Source organism: Protopterus annectens, chromosome 2.part2, assembly GCF_019279795.1.
Source record: "Protopterus annectens isolate FY-2018-M chromosome 2.part2, PAN1.0, whole genome shotgun sequence".
NCBI classification, from domain to species: domain Eukaryota; kingdom Metazoa; phylum Chordata; order Ceratodontiformes; family Protopteridae; genus Protopterus; species Protopterus annectens.
The window spans coordinates 714,009,156-714,021,833 of NC_056730.1; the positions used below are offsets into that span (position 1 = coordinate 714,009,156).

Consider the following 12,678-nt stretch of genomic DNA (forward strand, 5'->3'; position numbering starts at 1 on the left):
CACAGTACAAGCAGAATGGACTGAACCATCACCATGGGAAATTTTGACTTCTTGACAAACAGATTCAATCTTCTCAGGTCCAATATGGGCATAGGGCTGGTCTGAGAAAGGTTCTCTAAACCCCTAATTCTGCAGACCCACTCTACCACTGGGGCAGCGCCTTCCATTAAATCTCCACCCTCTGCTTCTGGATGAGGAATCCTTGTGAGATTCTTGGAAAGGACCCAGTGATTTCTTGAACCACATCTTCCTGCTAAATCGGTTCCTAGAGAAGGTCCTTTGAGGGGAAGAAAACTTTAACCCTATGGCACATAGGGTCTTTCCTTCTTGCTCACTGTGGGTGAGCATCTCCTTGACTGATAGTCTAAACAAGGAAACATTAAATGGGGCATTAATAAAAGATGCCTTGAAGGGTTCCACAAACCTACAAAGCCTCAACCAGGCATGTCTCCTAAGGGCTATGCCTGATCCCGCTGCTCGTGAGGTGCCTTCCGTCATATTGGAAATCAGCCTCATCAAAGAATTGGCTAGGGAGAAAAGGGTGGCCAGTTGGGGAGACGCTTCTCGAGGTCCTCCACCAACATGGACCCAAAAGGGAGTTGGTAAGCTCTTGAACCAGGCCTCCTTTTTAAACGAGTATAATAGGCCAGATAATTCAAAACTCTTAGTGAAAAAGTGGCTGAAGTGTAAACATTCTTCCCATGTCTGTCCAGTGCCCAAGACTCCTTGCTGGGGGATGGACATTAAAGCTTTGTTTTGGCAGCTCCTTCTTAGTGGCTGCTGACCCTATGATAGCATCAGCTGGGTCACCCTTACTCCAGGGAAGACGATTGGTGGGCTGGTTCAAATATTTATCCGCTCACTTGGGATGGGCTCCATGGTGTCAGACTCCATCCAAGCCTGGCGGGACACCAGGTCGATAAGTTCATCCGCCGGTGGAGTCACCCAAGATGTCGATGGGCCCATCCCTAATGCCTCCAGATAGACCGATTCCTTGGAAAAGGGGGGTTGGACAGACCGCCCACCTTTCTGTTTCAGGATCTCTAAAATATCTCTAAAGTGTATCTCCAAGGTGGAGTCTATGTACTTCCTCTTGCATGTTCTCTTCCTGGGTACTTCTCCTGTGGAACTTTCAGAGGAGGACTCAGAAGAATGAGGGACCCCCTTGTAAAGGAGGGGGTCTGGAGGACCTCTTGGACAGGCTGACCAAAGAAAAGGATGAGCGGTAGCAAGGCTTGGATCGAACAGGAGCTGACCTGGACCCTGGGAAGGAGGAGATGCGGCTCTAGATCTAGAGAATGCCCTCTCTGCCACCCGGAAAGTCGACGGATCCGGGGATCCTTCCCCTTCCTTCCTAGGAGCTGAATGTGCCTGAGGAGGGAAGGCAGACACCATCCCGGATCCTAAGGCTCCAGAGGACACCGGCCCTGTGCTATTGAAAGCTTAAGCGCCGAGAGGAAGGGACAGATCTGACCAAGTCAGAACTGAGACCAATCCCCCAGAGTTGGCACCAACGTCTTGGGTCCGGGACCCACTTGGCTACAACAGCAGCAGTCCCAAGCCAGTCTGGGACACTGCCAGAGTCGAGAAAAGGACTATTCCCCGCTCTGATGACATCTCTCTCTCTCTCTGGGTACCCAGATCTTGGATTTCCAAAGCAGAGGGTCAGATCGGAAGAGGAGAGGCTATTAGTGGTGATGGGTCTCTCACAGATCCAAGATGGGACAGAAATTGCAACAGTCCTATCTCGATCTGAGCCTTCAGCAAGCTCTGCATCATTCTGGCCATCTTGGATCAGGACATCTTGGAAGACCTGGAGGGTATGGATGAATGGCCCGACTTAGCCGGGGAGTGAGCCACTCTGAAGGCTGTAACAGGCAAGGGGAACTTGCTCTGCCTAAGGGTATGGCTCCAAAACCTACAGTCCAGGGCCCTCAGATCCAAGGTAGAAGGGGAACTTCAGACATCCACAATGTCCATCAGATCCGAAACCTTGGGATCTGGTGTGACAGGGATCCTGGGAGAAGGAATGTCTGGCGCAAACAGTGTCTGATCAGAGGAACATCTTGGATCTGAAGGTCTAGTTTTTCTCAGGTCTAACTTAGTCAGATCCAATAATTTTGTCAGCTTTTCGGGTGGGACAGTTGATAACCCTGGGGAGGCTGAGGGGGATCATTTCCTGGGCTCCTTATGATCTTTATGCTCCTTGGAAGAACCAGGTCTGGGGGTCAGATTTCCAGAGGCTACCAATAAGTCCTAAAGGATCAATTTATTCCTCCTGTCAGCCAAGGCGTGGGGATTGAACCCTGCGCAGACATTACAATCCTGATCCAGATGCTCAGAACCTAAGCAATAGACACATCTCTCATAGGCATCTGAATTCAGAATTTTATGCCCACAAGAGGTGCATCTCTTAAAACCTGTTAGTCTATCTGCCATGCTTGCAACACTCCACACACAAGGCAAACATCACCAGAAAAAGAAACATGAGACCAGTGTCACTCATGCACACAAAGCAAAGGTTTGTTAGCAGAAAGGCCAAAGGCTGAACAGGGAAGAAAAAGCAAGATGGGAAGGGAAGCTCTGATGCCAAAGATTGTAGGAGGGGAGGAAAAGAAGCTAAGCCACACAAAAGCTAAAGATATCTACATATGTAGTAAGAAGATAAAACAAAAGTAAAGCTTTAATATTTACTTATCCCAGCTCAAGACAGCAACAGTAATCACGCCCAATGTGGAAGGTGGCAAACAACATCTGAGGAGTTAGTGGAGACGTAGGGTATTATGGGAGAGGGAAAAGGTTGAGACATGAGGCTTCAGTCTTTTGGAAAGGCCTGATCGGATCTGAGGATGGATCCAAGACTCAGTGGTGAGGCGAATGAAAGAGACAACATCAGATCCAAGTATGAGAGGGGAATTTTTTGAGTCTGAAGCAGGCAAGTTAAAAATGATTTGCTGTATGTCTAAAAAAAGAGAAAGGACAGCTCCAAACAAGCCCTTTTTGAACCCCACCTAAAACTGATCAACTTAACCATAGCCACGAGATATGTTCTCAAGATATGGAAAATGGCTATCATTATGCCTGTGCATAGAGGGGGTGCTTCACCTCAGATCCTAGAAACTATAAACCTATCGGCCTAACAAGCCTAATTTGCAAAGGCAAAATCTTATTGCTCTGGACCAGCAACAAAATGATTTTGTCGAAGGGAGATTACATGTACTTAATTTGGTAAACTTCTTTGTGAAAGTCAGTAAAGCTGTAAACACCAGCCATGCATTTCACAAGTGTATCAGCATCTTGCCAAGGATTTTGACACTATTGCCCATGCCAGAACTGCAAATAAGCTTGGAGATATAAATGCAGACCCTTATGATTTAATACGTGTAGCAAACTGGCTGACGGCTACAACCCTTGAAGTTAAAGTAGGAAGTGCCACCTCAAAAATGCAAAAAGCTGGCTAGTAGCATTCCACAAACCTCAGTAATGGGAGTCCTCTTTTTCAGCATCATATTACCACATCTCCATATCAGTAACCCAGATATAAAGCTATCTAAATTTCTGATGGCTGCAGGCTGGGTGTTGTCATTGCTCAGTGTCTGATACCATGATACTGCTGCAAGGACTAAATCATATAAGTCAAATGTGTATTAGAAAGGAGAAAAATTAAATGCAAAGTAGTACTGCATTGTCACCTTTGTTAAACATAATCTCAGTAGCAGTACAGACAGCACTACACTTTAGACAGATAACGGTTATCAGAGATCTTCGCATCTTTGTGGGCAACTCCCGTTTGTTTGAATTCCATGTAATAGCAACAACCAGGAAATCTTTCTAACTAGAAAAAATAATAACTAAAGGTATCTCATTACAGTCAAACAAATATACAATTACTCTATACTCTGTACTCATCAGAAAAATTACAGAATATGGTGCCTTTTTGTATGTATGCATCTATCCAAACACATCAAACAGCTGGAAATACCACAGAGGTTCCTAACTGAGAAGATCATCAGACTAAAGAACCTCAGGTACCAACAGGTTTGAAACTCCATCTCTATACTGTCTCTTATGGACTCCTGCATGGTGATTTATGTCTAGTATTCCATATTTTTAAGGATACAAATATCTTTGTTCTCTATAAAACAAATGATTCCAGAAACACTTGAACAAAAGACTTGAATCTCCGTAAACAGATAAAATAAGTTACACTAGAGGTAGTGCTGTTTTATGGGCCACATGGGCCTGGACCTGAAAATGACAAGGGGCGTATTTATTTGGTGTGACAATAGCACAAGATTTCAGACTAAACTTGGAGTAGCGGTATTGAGGTCTGTTTTAGATATGGGCCTGGAAATGGAGCTCCATCTGCCCCTTTGTTAATCTGGCCCTGGTTAGAGGAATAAATTACTCACTGCTTCCTCCATCTCTGGATTAATTTGCCAATACACATAAAACAGAGTGATGCCTTGCTTCTTTGAAAAGCACAAATCTTGGCAATTGTTTGGTACCAGTAAATTCATCCCAAACCTGACTTGTTTTGCCCTCTAGGAGGCAGAATATGCCCTATAATGGTGGGCAATGGCAAGGTAATTATGTACCATGGACTGACTCTGCCTTGTAAACTCATTGAATAATATATGAAAAACTACTGTAAGTGATGCACATACAATATTCTATCAGAAATGTAATACTGCTTTTGTTCATATCATTGTCTTACTGCTACATGCTCGGCAAGTGTAATGTCAATCCCAAATGATAACAGGAGATCAGAGACATATCAATGTATGTCAAGAAACCTTGTATCGCTTTCTAAATAATTTTACTTGCCTAAGGCTTTCCTCCATTTGCATTATATGCTGACAGCAGCAGCAATAAAACTCAAAAACAGGATATGAAAAAAAAAGACAGTGCTTATGAACTGTCATCTGTTGGCCACTGTCCTTTGCTGGCACAGCCAAAGGTCTTTCAAATATGTACACTCATTCCTTGATCTGCAGGACATAAAATCTGTTAACATGCCTGAAATACTTACCCATACATTAGGAAACCTGAATGAGTTGTACTTACTTCAGACAACTACTCCAGTGTGTTAGCATAAAATGAATAATTAAGACAACACTGCGTGTGAGTGCATGTATATGCATGAATGTGTGTATATGTGTGTGTTTATTAAATCACTATTTAGCTCCACTGACCAGTTTTGCTGCTTCTCTCCAAATTGGTTTTCTGTAAGTTAATCAGAGTTTTCTCTCTAGTATAAGGTAAAATAAAGCCTCATAAATGCGAATGCTTGTGTTAGACTGCAGACATACTCACCACTGTAGTTTTTCAGGATTTCTGCTGATTGTCAAAGCTACCTTAATTTGACTCTTCTCAGCACTGAACAGAGAAGCCTGGTACTTCTGAAAAAGGAAGTCCCAGCCTTCAGTTGTCTGTGCTCCCACTGCATAGACAGCTAAGGCAACATCACCAGGCAATCTGCAAAACATAAAAAAATGAAACAAACCAAATAAAAACAGGCAAAGATAAGGTAATCATTTTAGAAGAAAATATTGTACCATCAATTGCTACTGTGAAGAAAAGTTAAAGTATTTTAAGAAAAAAAATTATTCTATTTGAACAAAGAGATACATTGTGGACTTTTTTTGGTCACAACCTAGGGAATGTAATATTAAAATAGTAAATTAAAAGTAATAATCAAGAGTCAGCACAAACAGTATTATTTAGCAATATACTGAATAAATCAAGGGCATTATCACTTTTCTATGTGATTACTTCATTATTTGATTAATCTGTTAACTGGTTAAGTGAAATGGTCCTTCTCAGACCCTTTTCAGCCATGACATAAATCACAAGGACAAGGATAAATGCAATGCAATCCATCAACTGGCAATTTTTTAGATGGTGGGAAGAAAGGGGAAAACTCAGACATGGGGAGACCATGCAAGGCCCTTTATAAACTACAGTGTTGATATACCCATAATTATTACTGCTTTTCTGAGAATATCCTAATCAGTGACCTGAGAAAGGTTATGTGCCAAAAGTTCTCAATGTAATGGTAACATCAGGGAGTACTTCACTTTAATTGGAGAGCAGCTGTAGTACTCATTTGAAAAGGGTCGGGTAGCCATGCAAATCAACAGGCCAGAACAAGTTGACAGGACGGTGTTGATGGCAGCAACAACATGGTGACACCACCTCACTTATCTTTAATCACTGGGAAGAGAAGACAGCTACAAGGAATTAATTTAGCTACTGCTTCAATATACCTACATTAACACTATTTGATATTAATGCTACTGTTTTTCATGCTGATTAATACATGGAAAACATCTGGTGCTGGGGCTGCCAAACACATTATGTATATCTGTAGCTCATGAGCAGCAGGGTCTGTTGATGTTAGGATGTTTCAGAGGCACACAACAGAGAGATGGAGTGGATGTTAGTTTTGATAAGTGCCCTGATGACACACAGAAATAATGAAGCTCTAGGTAAGTGCATTTATGAATGGTAAAGGAAGTAATTCCAAACTGATCTGTTCATTCTTGTAGGAGATGCATATGTTCCTTTAATAGAGAAGGATTATTCTCCATGGGTGCATATTGATACTTTGAATATCCCAACATGACTAACAATAACTGCTGTGGTATGAGAACAGTGCTGGAACAATCTTGCCAGAAAAAGACTAGGATGCTTTCTGACTTCATGTCAAGCACATTATCAGGTGAAGAAAACTGCTAGAGAGTAGCTGCAATGTTCTGGGAACAGATGTGCTGGTTCATCTGTCTTTAAGCTGCAGGATAGGAAAATACAGAACTCAGACAGTGTAGAGTGTGGTGGTACAGCTAAGAATATCGGGATGGAGAACTGACTAGTATTACATGCTACAGTAACAATGGTACAGGCATAAGCAAAGACTTAAGGGTAGGTAACATGCTGCATGAATGCTTCCTCAATGAGTACACCTGCAGGGGGAGAACTGTCATAAAGTACTAACTAGGGCTCATATATAAGAAAAGGAAACTGCACTTCAGTGAAGTCTTTAAAGCTACTAACATCTGGGCAAAAAAGATTAAAAAGCCATCAAGACCTATTACACAGTACAGATACTTGGGATATTCTGTCTGTTCAAAGGGACTAAGGTATGTCAGGAGTAATAGGTAAGTCATAAATAGGAAATTTTATCTGGGAAGAATAAACATATACCAAACTCCTGAATACTTCTGAAGGTGTTTAGGTGAAGATCCACATGAGCAGGTGAGAAATAAAAAATGGTTACTATGAAATAACTGGGAGAAAAAAAGTGCTAGGAGGACTAGTGGACAAGCAGGAAGATGTCAGAGGCTAGCAAATAATGGGGAATGGGAATACGTAGGGAACACAAATGAAGGGGAATCAGAAGACAGCATACAAAAAGTTGCAATGTTAATGGTGAAAATACAGCAGAAGGTGGAGCATGGCTAAACACAAAAATGCCTGGCTCTATGGTAAATGGGGATAGAGCCATAAAACCCAGATACCCAAGTTTGATGAACAGTTTGGGCACTGAAATAACTGGGCTTAGCTGGACAGTAGTGAGTTGCTAATGCTGGCTCACCTGCCCTGAAATGTGACACCTGTGGTCAGGTGGTCGATTTGTGATATGCAGGTGGAGGCTTGGGTTACTATGTCAGTGATGGCAGTCCGCATAATCTTGTAGGTTGGAATACTCACCTGCAGGTGCAAGGCATGGTAGGCCATTGTGTTGATATATATGACAACATCAGTAACCAAGGAGTGGACTTAAGGTCTAAATTAGAAAATGCCATCTTTGCTCATATTGTTAGATGTGAGTGAGGTCTCAAATACTTCCATGAAAAAACACAGCTAGGGTGGGACAAAGGGGGTAGTTGCCTCACACGAAAGGTGTTACAGGGCACAGTCAGCAGACCTGTATTTTTTTTTTTTTTTTTTTTTTTTTGAGGATGGGATACAGAGGACCTGCTGTTGCTCTTCCTTAGGATAGAAGGAAGAAGTGCCAATTCAGACAGAGCAACTGTGTTTTTGCTCCTCAGGTTAGTGTAGAGGTGCATCAGATCTGGGAGCTGCAGTAGGCATCAGGTGAACCAGCAACAGCTCTGTCTCCATGGCAGCTTAGATGACTGACCCTTCCTATTGGCTCTTGCTTGCATGATGGGGGACTACGTAGTGACATGGAAAAAATGGGGTCAAGACAAACAAGATAGTGACTGATGGTTAGCAAGCACTGAGGAGAAAATAAGCCAGAAAAAAAAATAGAAAACCAACTATGTGAACCAGGAGTGACAGCAGCAGGAAAGACCCAAATACCGATCTATCAGGTTCTTACCTCTGTTCAATACATCAATCAGTACTAGTCATAAAGAAGGTCAGATTAGGAGCTGGGGATGCTGAACATAAGTACTATTGCAAAATGATGTATTCTATTTTATAGTGTCCCAGCTTATAGTAAACTGCAAATATAAGCTTCAAACTAAAGCTACAATGATTTTGACAAGAAAAGTAAATTATGCAACACTAACTTTATGGATTGAATGGAAACCAAGCTTATTATTGTAACAAAAACTGCTGATGACATAAGTCACATTATGAATCAGACTCAAAGAACACAATGGAAGTCAAATGCAACAATTTCCAATCTTTTAATATGATATTCTAAATGAATCTTCAATTAAAAGCGATCAACATAGAGTCTGAATAAACAAAGGAGAGAGCAGTGTTAGAATGGAATGTAGTTTAACTATAATAATCAAATATACTAAATATGCTGCTCAAACACAGCTCAGAGTACATCATTCCAGTAATCCCCTGTAGTATCTATGACCTGAAAGACAGAACGGTACAATATTCACCTACAGTCATCATCTTTCTGTAAAGTAAGACTTCCACCTAAATGGCATTAGGAGTTAAGTTCATCCATTTGTTTGCTAGGTAACTAAAGCAAGAAGGTTGTAATCACAGAGACATAGTGGTGTACAGAGCTGTACAGTGAAATTCTCAGCACTTATTCATTCTAAATGTCAGCCTGCAACTCCTAGCTATAACTGATATTTTAAACATTTAGTCTGCATATTACCTAATGTTCACATCTCTATACTGTCCTCTGAAACTAAGCTTAAAATAAAAAAATAAATACAGGAAATAATATACATTTTATATATATATATATATATATATATATATATATATATATATATATCTATATATATATATATATATATATATATATATATATATATATATATATATATATATGGTTTTATAATCTCAAAATACTGAAATCTTGAATTTCAGTATCTCGAAACTATAAAGGCAAATGACTCACAACCCCGAAATCCAAAAGCACGAAACACACAATCACGAACATACACACACCATACACAACACAACACACACACCATTCTACCCACACCACACCCACACACACACACACAGCCGAGGTTCCTTCATATACTTGATCTTCTTGTCCTGGAAGAGAACAGCAACTGGTCAAAAAGGTGGAAGACAGATAACAACTATCGCTACGTATCAGTAATACCACATTCTGACAGCTCTAACATACATCATCTTACTGACATATGCAAGTTTATACTGTACTTGAACTGCTATTCATGACAAAAGCAAAATCTTAATTTGTGAACAGATATCCCACACATTGTTGTGAAAACAAGACAAAATAGCCATGAAATAGCAGCTCAAAGAAGCAGGTACAATTTTCTAAATAGCTACCCTAATGACTTTTGCCAGATAAATCTTTTTTGATGCTAACCAAATGACTGCATTTCTAAACTCTAGGAATGTTTTTTTTTTATGTATCATCAAGGTAAAACCCTGCATAATGCATGCTTTAGACATCTACAGAGTGCTTGTTTGTATACTGGTTTACGAGATACATTTGCCCTAAATACAAGGATAAAGTGTGATAACTGCATCTCACAGTTTTCTTTTCCATTACAGTAACATACTGTCCTCAACACATATAAGGAATGCATTCCCCTCTTATTATGAGAAAACTGATCAGTAAAATACACTAGTATGGGGAACAAGTGGCACAAACAAATGTTTCAGACATCATTAGGCAGAAATTATCCATATGCCCAAAGAAGTGCCCAACAAATTATTGTTCCTTTTCAGCACACTGAACAGCAAGAGCTGAGGAGGCACTGAACTTGAGAAATCAGGAATAGATTTTGCTTACATAACAGCCCGCTGCTAATATACCATCCTGGCAAAAGTGAGAGCTATTCACAGCACCGCTTCAAGGACTATGGATGTAATGCACCTCTCTGTATTTTCAAATTCTGTGTAATTAAATATTCAAATAAAGCCCTAACTGCCTATGTGGTCCAGGTCATAGCTGAAAATGGTCTGCAGACTAACCCACCAACCCAGTTAAGAAAGTAAATAGAATAAATAAATAAAAATTCTGTGCAGAATGGAGTTTATATTCAGACTGTGCTGCATATGCTGAAACTCTAGGCAGGGTGGAGTAGAAGTTCTCTTGTAAAAGGGGTCTATAATGCAACAGCTCTTTGGAAAAAAAACATAAAATACAGACCAATATATGTAAGAAAACCAAATGCTTAATTCTGTTATTTGTAATGGGTCAGAACTGATGGCAAAATAAATTCATAGGACAATCTGTGAATGAGAAAGTTAAAGAGGACAACAGAGAGTATGCTTTTGAGAATGAAAATAGTTACAATTCCTTTCTTCTACCCCACTATCTTCCACTTGGCCATATAATGTTTCCAGGTGAAGTATTTTAAGCTTGAACTAGGATGTCTTCCTCATCTATTCTGAAAAACTTCTTTGACACTTGTATGCCTTCAAAAGCCAATGTGCTCAAACTGCCGGTCATACCACATACACACAACACGCACACACAACACAACACACACACACACACACACACACACACACACACAGAGAAGGTCCCTTGCTTAGGAACTGTTAAAATCACAGAAATTAAATAGGCTCATAGGTGGTTACTAGCCTAGTGGCCCTAGACCCTTTACAAGCCTAGCCATGTTAATCCCAAGTATTCCCATTTGTTCTTTTTTTGGCTAGTTTGTAGAATGAATTTATGAACACAGTAGGTCTGTGATCAACACCGGCTAACCCTCTCCATGAGGAACATGGGTGGGACCCCAGGGGCAAATTTTTCATCTCCCATCCAATTATCTAGGTTGCATTTGAATAGGGTCAGTGAGGACCTCTGTTTTACATGAAAAGGGAGTATATTCCAGAGAAATGGCAGTCTCTGTCTCTCCAGCATGATCTGTTAATGTCACAAGCTAGGTTGAGATCCCTACAGCGAGTGACTCTTGAGCCACTGAAATTGCAGATGTGCAGCATTCCCATTACGGCAGGGTTGGAGACTGCCTTATAGGTCAGGCACAAGTCACCTCTCAACAGCCTACAAGATACAGTGTAAAGTGACAGGGCTTTCAGCCTGTCCACATAGGTCATGGTTTGGAGTCCCTGTATTTTCTTAGTGAGAAACCTCTGAGGTCTCTCCAGCTGCTGCAGATGTCTGGTGAGATACATTCACAAGGGTGCATTATACTCTATTAATGGTCTGATAATGGTCAAGTACAGTGGAGTTATAACATCCCTTGACCTGGATCCTATGCCCTTGCTTATGAGGTGCTCTACATAGGTTTTCCTTACCACTGTGGACACTTGGTGGTCAAAGTTCAGACTGCTATCAACCTGTGTTCCCAATTCTCATACCACTGGGTTGAAATTCGGAGGTGTGCTGCCAATATTTTAATTTGTAGGGAATTCTGTTTTTCCATCGGGAATAATAATGCATTGCATTTTTTTGCATTTAGTTTTAAACCATGGCTTTGGCACCAATCATTTGTTTGTGTTAACCATTCTTGTAATATTCAGGAACCACACAAGAAAAGTTACTGCTGTACCACACACCACAGAACCAGTGAAACAGAGTCAGTATGTAAACACCAAGCACAAACACTTATTAAAATAAGAAAGAATCAATCTCCTCTAGGGCCTCAGTTACCAAAAGCCTTTACAGAGTATGCCATTTTCTTCACTCCTCCATCTTTATATACACATTACATAGTCATTTTTTGCATATAGTTTTAGACCATGACTTTGGCACCAATCATTTGTTTGTGTTAACCATTCTTGTAATATGTTGACATCATTGGGGAACTCAATTATTGCTCCCAGTTTGCAATCATCCATGAACTTGGTCTACTTTGGCCTGGACTTCAGAAAAACAGATGCCAAACAGTAAGAGGCCCAGCACAGACCCCTGTGGTACTCCACTGGTGATGGGTCTACTGGTGGAGGTGGAGTCACCAGTTTTGACAGCGTGTGTTTTGTCAGTGATCCATCTGGCTACCCATCTAGTAATATACGGGTTAATCCCTATCTGGGAGAGTTTCTCAATAGTGCCACTGTGGGGAATTGTGTCAAATGCCTTGGCAAGGTCAAGATAGGCTGTCTTACCTTTGTCCATGGCTTTGGTGACATTCTCAAAGAAGTCTACCAGGTTTAACAAGCATGATCTACCCTTAACAAAGCCAAACTGGGTTGGGTCCAGCATTTGGAGGTTGCCTATGTCCTTGCTGATAAGGTCCATGATAATTCTTTTCATGGCCTTGCAGAATATGGTAGTTAGACTTA

At 40.9% G+C, this 12,678-nt stretch overlaps 2 protein-coding genes across 2 annotated transcripts in view; one reads left to right on the plus strand and one right to left on the minus strand.

Moving 5' to 3' along the window:
* ERAP1 (endoplasmic reticulum aminopeptidase 1) overlaps positions 1-12,678 on the plus strand; it is a 1,476,217-nt gene that overhangs the window by 486,956 nt on the left and 976,583 nt on the right. The window lies entirely within an intron of this gene.
* LOC122795783 (endoplasmic reticulum aminopeptidase 1-like) overlaps positions 1-12,678 on the minus strand; it is a 103,772-nt gene that overhangs the window by 71,297 nt on the left and 19,797 nt on the right. The window contains exon 2 of the mRNA XM_044064114.1: positions 5,317-5,478. Within this exon, the coding sequence (XP_043920049.1) occupies positions 5,317-5,478 (162 nt within the window). The remainder of the gene's footprint in view (positions 1-5,316; positions 5,479-12,678) is intronic.